Source organism: Bos indicus, chromosome X (assembly GCF_029378745.1).
Source record: "Bos indicus isolate NIAB-ARS_2022 breed Sahiwal x Tharparkar chromosome X, NIAB-ARS_B.indTharparkar_mat_pri_1.0, whole genome shotgun sequence".
Taxonomy (NCBI): domain Eukaryota; kingdom Metazoa; phylum Chordata; class Mammalia; order Artiodactyla; family Bovidae; genus Bos; species Bos indicus.
This window is the reverse complement of record NC_091789.1, coordinates 96,364,471-96,375,381: the sequence shown is the minus strand read 5'-3', so window position 1 is coordinate 96,375,381 and position 10,911 is coordinate 96,364,471. Positions and strand designations below refer to the sequence as shown.

General features: G+C 41.1%; 1 protein-coding gene across 1 annotated transcript; it reads right to left on the bottom strand.

Annotated features, from left to right (window-relative positions):
• Positions 1-4,905: 4,905 nt before the first annotated feature.
• Positions 4,906-10,249, bottom strand: LOC139181251 (X antigen family member 5-like). Its single transcript, XM_070784158.1, has 5 exons — positions 10,122-10,249; positions 9,138-9,217; positions 8,528-8,660; positions 7,998-8,123; positions 4,906-5,016 (listed from the first exon to the last, which is right to left on the bottom strand). Exons 2-5 carry the CDS (start codon positions 9,207-9,209, stop codon positions 4,994-4,996), a joined length of 354 nt encoding a protein of 117 aa, XP_070640259.1. The 5' UTR covers positions 9,210-9,217; positions 10,122-10,249; the 3' UTR covers positions 4,906-4,993.
• Positions 10,250-10,911: the final 662 nt, after the last annotated feature.

Below are 10,911 nucleotides of genomic sequence, written 5' to 3'. Positions count from 1 at the left end.
ATTGAGGGCAGGAGGAGAAGGGGACGACAGAGGATGGGATGGTTGGATGGAGTCACCAACTCAATGGACATGAGTTTGGGTGAACTCCGGGAGTTGGTAATGGACAGGGAAGCCTGGCATGCTGTGGTTCAAGGGGTCACAAAGAGTCGGACACGGCTGAGTGACTGAACTGAACTGAACTGAACTGAAGTGGAAGCAGTGACACATTTCATTTTCTTGGGCTCGAAAATCACTGCAAATGGTGATTGCAGCCATGAAATTAAAAGACACTTGCTCCTTGGAAGGAAAGCTATGACAAACCTAGCTTACATGAATTCTCAGGCACTTCAGTAGTGTCTGGCTCTTTACGACCCCATGGACAGAGGCCCACCAGGCTCCTCTGTCCAGGGGATTCTCCACATGAGAATACTGGAGTGGGTTGCCATGCCCTCCTCCAGGGGATGTTCCTGACCCATGGATTGAACCCATATCTCCTAAGTGTGCTGCATAACAGATTCTTTACCACTGAGCCCCCAGGGAAGACCATGACAAACCTAGACACCATATTAAAAAGCAGAGTCATCACTTTGCTGACAAAAGTCTGTAGTCAAAACTATGGTTTTTCCAGTAGTGATGTACAGATGTGTGAGTTGGATCATTAAGAAGGCTGAGTGTCAATGAATTGATGCTTTCGAATTGTGGTGCTAGAGATGAGCCTTGAGAATCCCTTGGACAGCAAGGGGAACAAACCCGCCAATCCTAAAGGAAATGAACTCTGAATACTCACTGGAAGGACGGATGTTGAAGCTGCAATACTTTGGCCACGCGATGGAAATAGCTACTCATTGGAAAGGACCCTGATGCAAAAAGATTGAAGGCAGGAGGAGAAGGGGGCGACAGAGGGTGAGATGATTAGATAGCATCACCAACCCAATGGACATTAATTTGATCAAACTCAGGGAGATAGTGGAGGACAGAGGAGCCTGGCATGGTGCAGGCCATGGGTAGTAAATAGTTGGACACAACTGAGCGACTGAACAACCACCACCACCACCACCTTACCTTTGAGCTTCCCTAAGATTCCAGAGCCGCACTCTCAGCAGGACTAAGAAGCTTTCTGTGTCTGTCAGTGGTAAAGGCTGAGACTTATGTCTTCACACACTCAGTGCCCCCTGCTTAGGGCTGATGGTGGGTCCTTAGAATGCTCATCACTCCCTCCCAGAGCTCAGACCAGGGAGCCTTCTCACAACAAGAATGGAGCACCTACCCAGGTACAGAAATGGGAGTTGGAGCTGTTTACCCCCTCTCAATGTGTTTTCTCCCTTTACATTCATTTGCACTTTTCTTCTTGAGTCACTGAATCCAACTCCGCTCATCCCCTCCTGGTAACTGTAACAAGCTGCACCTGCATCTCTGTCAGGGCGGCTGCACGTACCCCCTGCACTATGTATTTTCCTTCTCTCCCTTCAGAATCTCTAGACTCCCAGACACCACCCTCAAAAGGGGCAGTGATGCAGGGGAGGTTGTGACTCTCATCCACAGCCTGGGTCAAAGCACAGCTGTGTTATATATAACCTCTTTCACTCTTAGAATGAACCTTATCTTCTAGCTTTCCTCCTGCTTCTTGGCCACCCTGCTCACTGTTTTGCTTTGCTTTTCCCTTAGGTCCATTCCCTGTTTCTCCTTTGCACTTCTTTTCTGTTTATGTGTCTGTCTGGTCCACCAGTGTGATATTCCCATCATCCACCACACATCACTGGTCTTGTTATTTTAAGCATTGCAGACACGTCCTGAGACATGCTAGTAATCAATGTGTGTGTACTCAATGAAGGAATATTTTTAATAACTGATAGGAAAAGCATCTCCTCCATGTAGGAGTCAGTATACAGGTGTTATATTTGTAGCACCATACCTAGTCTTGTGTGTTGTTCCAGACACTGTAGGAGTGTGACTCTGTCTTGGTGCCCTGGTGCCCTTGCATGTCCCCGCTTAGGCTACGTAGGCAAGGCTAAACTGCAGGCTGACTTGAATCTTGTCAGAGAACCTCCTGATTGCTCTTGCAGCAAGGGGGGATAAGCAGCCTGATGAAGAGCTGCTATGAGGCCATTTCTCACCTGCCTCCTCATCCAGCTGGAGGTGACACAAAGTTGTTACTCATCCACCTCTGGTTTCAGTTGAACATAGGATGGTCTCCCTAGTCCCAGCTGAGAGTACAGCTGTGGACTGCAGAGCTGCTCAGTGCCATAGGGCACAACTGTGGGCTCCTTCCTGGCAGAGACCCACCACCTGTAGTGCCAGTTACTGAGGCCTTCCAATTCAGTGGCAAACCTCGGGACTAGGGACAAGGCAACTGACACCAGGGTCATATTGCTTCTGCACTGTCTGTAAGGTAGAATCTGAATCCATTCGGGTTCATTGTCTCCTTACTGGCCAAGCCCGTAGAAGGTGACAAGCCAAACTAACAACTGCAGTGGTGCCCTGAGGCCCTGTAGCTCCTGCGCTGTGACTTAGGGACTGGCTGCCTGACTACGTGACACAGTCTGGTGTTGAGTTGTGTGATGTTGTGTGACCAGAATACTGGCTTATTTTGTCATCACACACAGCAAGGAGCACAGTTTTCACTACATATTATGACTTAGCGTAGCCTTGTCAGTCCTCATTAACAAACCAACCTTAGAATGGATGCCATGTCTGATACCAGCTATTGAATCTGCTATTGAATCAATATATTTATTTAGACAAAATATGTTTCTGAAGTCCAGTTCATTTTAAAAGTTAACCTTATACTCTACTTGAAATTCAAAATCTGTATCACTTGTGAGAGAATTGTAATTGTAAATGTTTAAATGAAAAAATGGAGTAGAATAAGCCAAATCCATTTGTAATGTAATACCTACTTCACGTTATCTTGTTTATTCTTCCTAGCAAATAGTGTGAACTTGTAATTTCCACTTTAGAAATGGGGAAACAGATCCAAAGGATGTAAATACCTTTCTCACCTTCACTCAGTATGTGTCAGAGCCAGTACTGATACTCTGAGTTATGTCACGTGCTGTGCTTAGTCGCTCAGTCGTGTCTGACTCTTTGTGACCCCATGGATTGTAGCCCGTCAGGCATCTCTATCCAAGGGGATTCTTCAGGCAAGAATACTGGAGTGGGTTTCCGTGGCCTCCTCCAGGGGATCTTCCCAACACAGGGATCAAACCCAGGACTCCAGCACTGCAGGCAGATTCTTTACCATCTGAGCCACCAGGGAAGCCCAGTTATGTCATGTCATAGCCAATAAGGAGACAGAACAGATAAGACTCAAGTCATTCTGTCTCACGAAGTTCCCCTCATTCCTTTCCCTTTTCTTCTAGCTAGGATCTAATCTTGTCAGACAGCTCCATGACCTAGGGGCTTTTTCACATACTTTTTGGTAAGATGGGATACTCTTATTTAAGTCTCATGGTAGATTTGAACCTCCCATTTTCAGTCCTTTAGGACCTGGATTTTCATACCTCTGTAAGGGCACAACAGCTGCTATTTATAATCCCGTTATTCACTAAGCAGAGTGAAATCTGAATAGGTCCTTTGTTGCAGAAATATATTTTTTTGGTGCATGAGGATACAGATGGGGGCTCAGAGATGTAAGCGTTATTATGTTAATAATAAGGATATAAGGGAGGAATCAGACAGCTGGAGGACTTCCCTGTAGCTCAAACGGTAAAGAATCTGCAGGAGACCAGGGTTCGATCCCTGGGCTGGGAGGATCCTCTGGAGAAGGGAATGGCAATCCACTCCAGTATTCTTGCCTCGAGAATTCCATGGACAGAGAAGCCTGGTGGGCTACAGTTTGTGGGGTCTCAAAGAGTCGGACACAACTAAGTGATTCACACATACACACACACAGACACACACACACACACATACACGCACTCACAGCCAACTGGAGGGCTTCTGAGATCTGGTGACTATCAAGCCAATGGAGGATGTCATGGAGAAGAAAAGATGTTTGTGGTTGTTCTCTCCCTGCACCCAAAAAACCTTGGAAGGCAAGTCAGAGATGTGTGAAAGATATGCTGTGCCATTTGCCATGCAATTTGACAGCAGTTCTTTTCCTGTCTCCCTACAACCTTTAACAATGGCTTTGGCATTCCATTTCTCTATAGGACAATACATTAAGGTTTTAAAATGTTTCTCTGTCAATGATTAAATCAGGGACAGCGTATGAGATTTGGGTGGCACATTTTGATTACCCATTTATTCAAGAGAAGACCAAAGGCTTTTATGAATTTTTTATGTGTGGGTATATATATGTATGTATATGCATTAACATGTAGATTACACCTAGAGAATATGTTATGACCCAATTTTTTTAACCCTAGAAGTGCAAGGGTGGTTTAAATGTATAAGGTTACCAATGCAATTCACCACATTAATAGAAAAATGGAGGGAAAACAATTCTATGATCATCCCAATTGATGCAGTATAAGTGTTTGATGATAATTAATCTATATTTAAGACAGCAAACTAGGAATAGAATGGAACTTACTCTGATAAAGTATATCTACAAAAAAGCAACGTAAACAGGTTGAAATGGAGAAGAAGATTTTTCATTTCCTATTCGGATAAATGCCGATTAGCACCTGCTTTAGTCAAGACTATTCTGGCCAGGTTTGTTCAATGCTGCAAAATGAGGACAGGTTTAAGGTTTAAGCCAGTAGAAAGTGTTGATATTCAAATATAATAGTATATTTTGAAAAGCAAAAATAATCTAGATCTAAATTTGTGGAATTAATATGCATATTTAGAGGAATTGTTGGACAGAAAATCTATATATAGACATTCTATCTCTACAGACAGCCTCAACTAGACAATAAAAATCACAAACCATCAATTTTCAATAACATTAAATACCCGGGGATAAATTTAACAAAAAATGTGCAGGAAGAAAACAAAACTTTATTGACCGAACTTTAATAGTCAAATACAGAACATAAGAGCAGCATAGATGGTTTCAGTTTATCTTCTTTCAAGCAAATGGCTGCCCTTCACCTATAATATAAACATGAAAAAAGTTACTTAGCAGAACTTTATTTCGATGACAGGAGAGGTATACAAAGTTCACTGCAGTTGTAGTTTTATAAAATGGACTAAAACAGGAACACTAAGGGCGACCCTTTGGCTTACCTTCAGTTAATCCTCTATAGAGATTTTATAGACTTTCCAGGCACATTACCAGTATTTTTAAAAACACACTACTCTTCCTAGTTATACAAGAGAAGAAGGACACTGAGTTCAGAACAAATGAAATCAATGGAACCTATCAGAAGGTAGTTTTCAGTAGAAGGCAAAACTGTGTACACATTCAGTAAAATATCTAACAACAAAAAGCACCCTAAGGAGAACAAAATACACAAAAACTGAAACAAAAAATCCCAAAAAAGTATCATTTAAATGCATTGGTTTGAAATAATATTCCGAATATAGGATAGCTAAACAGTTGTTCTCTCTGTTACTGCTTATGTGAAGTAAATAAAATGGCCAGTATTACATTTGTTTCTTCTCTACTGTGGAAAAGTGTAGACATTTTCATTTGTTCTAATTTATCCCCGATATGGTGGTTTTAAGTCGGTTAAACATTTGTCCCCTTTTTTACTTGTGGCCCTCATGTAATTCTAAACGTTTCTTTTCACCCTGGAAAGCATTCCAGTTGGTATAATACATTATATGTGACACTAATTTTAAGTCATTAGTATCACTGGTGACATGGTGACATCAAAATGTGAAGCAGAAATAGGTCTGTTTCTCACAGCCATACCAAAAAAAAGAAAGAGGAGAGAAGAAAAGGGAGAGCAAGAGGGAGTATGAGTGAGAGAGAAAAGCAAGTAGGAAGAGAGAAAGAAAATCTGGAAAAGCAGATTTTTTTGGTTTCTAAATGGTAATGGCTTTTGAGAGAAAACTCTGTCCAATTTCAAAAGTTCATCCACGGTATTTGTGATGTTTAGTTATTTAGTTACTGTGGGGTATGTTAAATAATATGTTTTTCTACCCTACTAGCCATTTCATCAATATTCTGAAAATATTTGAGTTCCAGATTATACTGTTTTAATTCTGTAATATACTAACTGTTAGTGTCTTGTTCATATTTCTAATTATGTGTACTTGGGCTTTGTCCATTTGCTTCACAATGATGTAAACTAGAGGAATGGACTGGCAGTTTGGGGTTGGCAGATACAAACTATTACATTCAGAATGGATAAACAACAAGGTCCTACTATATAGCACAGGGAACTAATGTCCAATCTCCTGTGATAAATCACAATGGAAAAGAATATTAAAAAATGTGTGTGTATATATATATATATATATATTAAAAATTATGTAAACTAGCACATTGTCTTTATTAGTTGAGTTTATTTTCCTCTTCCTAACACTTCATACCTGTCTTTTAATAAGTATCGTTTTCTTTTTCCCTTAGGTTTATTCGGTTGCTCTTTTTCTTACCTTTTATGTTGGATGTAGGATTTTATATTTATGTACCTTGTAATTTATGTATTTTTCTTTTTAAATACCACACATATTTAGGGCTAAGATTTCTCTATGAGAACATTTTAATCATGTTCTGTATTTACTTGAAAGTCGTCTGAAAGTTGTATTTTCATCTAATTGTTCAAAGGGAAGGGAATAAAATGTAAAGTGAAAATATTTAGAAGGCTAATACACAGTAAATTCTTCCCTAACTATGAAGTTCCTCCTTTAAAATCAGAACCATGCAATTTATTGTCAGCAAGTTGGAAAACAGGTATGTGAAAGATACTAAGTTGATTACGCGGGAAGAACTAGAGTTACCATTTTTCGCCTTCAAAACTTTTTAAACTCATGTATCAAAGAAGAAAAATAACATACTTGATACGGTTAGAGATCATTATATCATGAGGCTCAGATTTTTATTACTTCTTTAAGAGTGAGAGTGGGTATATGGCAAAACCTTCATAGTATATTAAAATAATGATCCTCCAATTAAAATAAGCAACCTCCCCCCTCCTCAAAAAAAAGACCAAACGTAGGGGCAGGTAGTGTGCTTAGCATATGTATCTTACTCGCACCTGCCTTGAATATCACTGACTAAATGCACTCTCTCAACTTGATCAGCCACAGAAACAGGAAACTAGACTATCTTTGGCCATTTTGTTATCCAGTCATTTCATGCTTCCCAGGGGAAACGATTTAAAATGCAACTATTTTTTAAAGAGCTAGAGAATTCAGAATTTGAGAGAATTTAACATACATCAAGCAGAATGTTGGCTCATTTTCTTTTATAAAAAATTAATTAATTGATTTTAACTGGAGGCTAATTAAGATAGTCTGGTGGGTTTTGCCATACATTGACATGAATCAGCCACGGTGTACATGTGTCCCCCGTCAGAAAATGAAATCTCAATTCCCCTGTTATAATTTGACTCAAGATGATATTTTATGATAAATACATCATACAAAACAGAGTATTCTTGTATGCACTCCATCAAAGAGAATCAGAGAATGCAAAAATTAGCACTGAAAAATCAGCATCTTCGTGTATCTGTTCTGAATTCACAACTTACATGAGTAAAGTTGAGTTTAGAAGTTAAGGGATTTCATAGAATCACACACATTATGCTAAAGCTGGTACTAGAACCTACTTGGATGCCTAAGCATATTTGATATAAACTGATATTTATTACAAATGCATTCCATATTTGCTACAAGCACAAATTATAAAAGAGCCTGAAAATTATTAGCTGTTGCTTAAAGTACTTATACTCAAGAGAAGAAAACTGTTTCCTGTTTTCAATTCGATATGGCTTTGATCCTGTCTGCTTCGTTATCTGAAAGTCTATAAGTCAGGCACTCAGGCATCTGGGGTCTGAACTATTTTTCAAAGAATATGTGAACTCTGTTATTAAAATAATAGTAATGTTCCCTCTATATTAGTAAAGATATAATATTCTGAAAAACAGAAACCACATAAATTACTTTCTGAATGGATGACATACCTGCTTCTGGCATTTCAACAGGCTCTGTATTTGATGCAAACTCCTCCCTGACATCAGGACCATCTCCACCTTCATCCCCAGTCTTTGCCTCAGCAAATAGCTGGAGATCAGCTTCCAGGCCAGAATCTTTAAAAAAATGCATCAAATCAGCTGTAAAGCATACAATACAAACAAGGGAATGATGATCTTCATTCCCTCGGTGTTATGAATTAAAAGCCTTAGGTTAGTATGCTAAAAATGTGATGAATAAGAACCTCAGGAGCATTCTTCCGGGAATGTTTTGCTGGAGAAAAAGGAAAGCAGAATTTTCTGAATGTTGTTACCATTTTCCTTTTCCAGGGTTGTCCTCAGACACCTTAGTTGCCCCTTTTGTCTTTGTCTTGAAAACAAGGGAAAATTTGAGCGACCACACTAACCTGCAAAGTATACTCTCCTCAGTTTTTTAGGAACTGTCTGAAGTCCTTTTCTAATGTTTCCTTTCCTCTTCTTACTGGTTATGTCTTAAGGCATGACGCACAGATACACTTTACCTTCAAAGGGATCCTTCTCCTCTTCTTCATCACGATTCACTGGATCCTCTCCTTCCTCATTTCTAGGTGTGATATCCTGAATCTCAGCTGGTGGTTCCTCTTGGTGAGGTTGCTCAACACTGGGCTGCTGGTCCTAGTAGAGTGTGCATGCAAATAAAAACTTTTGTTGTTAACACATCTAATAGCATAAATATACATAATACATACATATATCTGAGCATAAGTAAACCTAACAACGTTTTCTCAACACAATTCTATGTACTTCATTTTAATAAAGTTACTCTTCCCACAGAGAAGCGTTAGCTCCCATAAGAGTTACCCAGAAAGACTTTGGAAGTTATTTAAATCTATGTTGGGATGGAAGTATGCAGCCTGTTGTTAATTAGCAGGAGGAGGGAGTCACTGGGCACATTTCCAGGGAATTTAACAGTATAATCATCCAGGCAACATCCAGGAGTATAATATATCTGGATCAATGTTTCTTCCTAAGACAAAGTGTCACCCTTTATCAGCATGGAAGACCTTTATCACCGCATGTGTACTACTTAACATCATTTTCTCAAAAATAAACTTGTGCTAATAGAAAACACCAAATGGTAAGGTTACTCACAACCACAGGTTCATCCACCTGGGAGCAATCTGGCTTTGTAGGTTCCAATGTTGATGCCACTTGCCCACTCATATTTCTCCCTGAAAGCAGAATATTGTGATTTAGAAATTGTATTTAAGAGTACAGCTATATTTGATCACTTTTATGACCTTATGTTGACTTGTTTTTTTTTAATGTGAAAATACTTTCAAAAGAAAACTCTGGTTAAGCATGAGTGTACATGCATTTCAATTACACCAAATACAGTCGCTTGCAAAGCCATTTGTGTCTTTACAAAGCTGGTAGCGAAATCACCTTAAGGTATATAAGAAGGCTGAATTTTTGTCAGCATGTTTGATTTCACAACAGAATTCTCCATCATGAAGATCTTTAGTGAAATACTGCTAGGAATTCAAAAGCTCAGGACTATTGCTCATGTCACACTCCTATTCACCAGACCTATTTTCCCCAACTCCCTTGGAATTCAGTTGGAACACGAAGAAAGGCTCAGTCTTTACAGCCTGACTATGGCGATTTTCTGTGTCTGGGGCTGAGGTGAGGCTGCATACAGAGCAACCGGTCCACTTTTCTGTTGGCACCTTACCACAAAACCCGCGATACAGTCACAACCCCACTGCGGTCCGGTTTCTAGGCCTTTCCTTAATCGCCCACCCCGCCCCCTGCCCAGGTCCCACTGCCGGCCCCCGATTCTGTGCTCTGTCGTCAGTTCCAGGGCCCCAATGAACCAGATATCTCAAATAGCACCCCCAAGTCTCCCCCCACCATCATCCTACCGCCTGCCCTACTCTGCCCACTGCCCTTCCTCTCCGCCCACCAAGGCAAGAAGTATGGCGTCGCAACACTTGTGAGGAGAAAGATGACTACCTTGAGGGCCTTCCTCCTCAAAAGCCCTAGATCACACTGCCCAGCCCGTGCGAAACTTGCTGGCTCCCCCTCGCACGCACACACACTTAAATTCCAGACAGGACAGACCTGTGAACCTACCTGGTGAGTCTCAAGTAGTGAGAAAGAACCGGGACTGAATAAACAGACCCGTCTCACGCCCAACGCTCCTCACAGATCGCTCAGGAAGGCGTATGCGCACCAAGGCGCATGCGCAGCAACGGATGCGCACGCACACACTGCGCATGCTCACTGAGTTGGGCGTGTGCAGTGCAGGTTGCCGGAGAAGGCAATGGCACCCCACTCTAGTACTCTTGCCTGGAAAATCCCATGGATGGAGGAGCCTGGTGGGCTACACAGTCCATGGGGTCGCTAAGAGTCAGACACGACTGAGCAACTTCACTTTCATTTTTCACTCTCATGCATTGGAGAAGGAAATGGCAACCCACTCCAGTGTTCTTGCCTGGAGAATCCCAGGGACAGGGGAGCCTGGTGGGCTGCCGTCTATGGGGTCGCACAGAGTCGGACACGACTGAAGTGACTTAGCAGCAGCAGTGCAGGTTGCGGTTTTCCCGCCATTGAGGTGGAGTCCTGGAACTGCAGGGTCTCTGGAGGATGAGAAAGGGGCATGAAGACTATATTTTTTTCCTTCCAGTGCAATCTTTCTTATGCATCCACAACCTGTGGTGATAGGTAGTCCCAGGTTACCCTTAGTGGAGAATGTGTCTCAGAAAGACAGTCATGACAGAAATAGATATTATGATTTTTCATTCTTTTTTCTTTATTCTGCTCTTCAGCAGTTATTTCCACCATTCTGTCTTACAACTCACTTATTTGTTCTCCTGCTTCATTGAGTCTCATATTGATTTCTTCTAGTGTATTTTTCATTTCA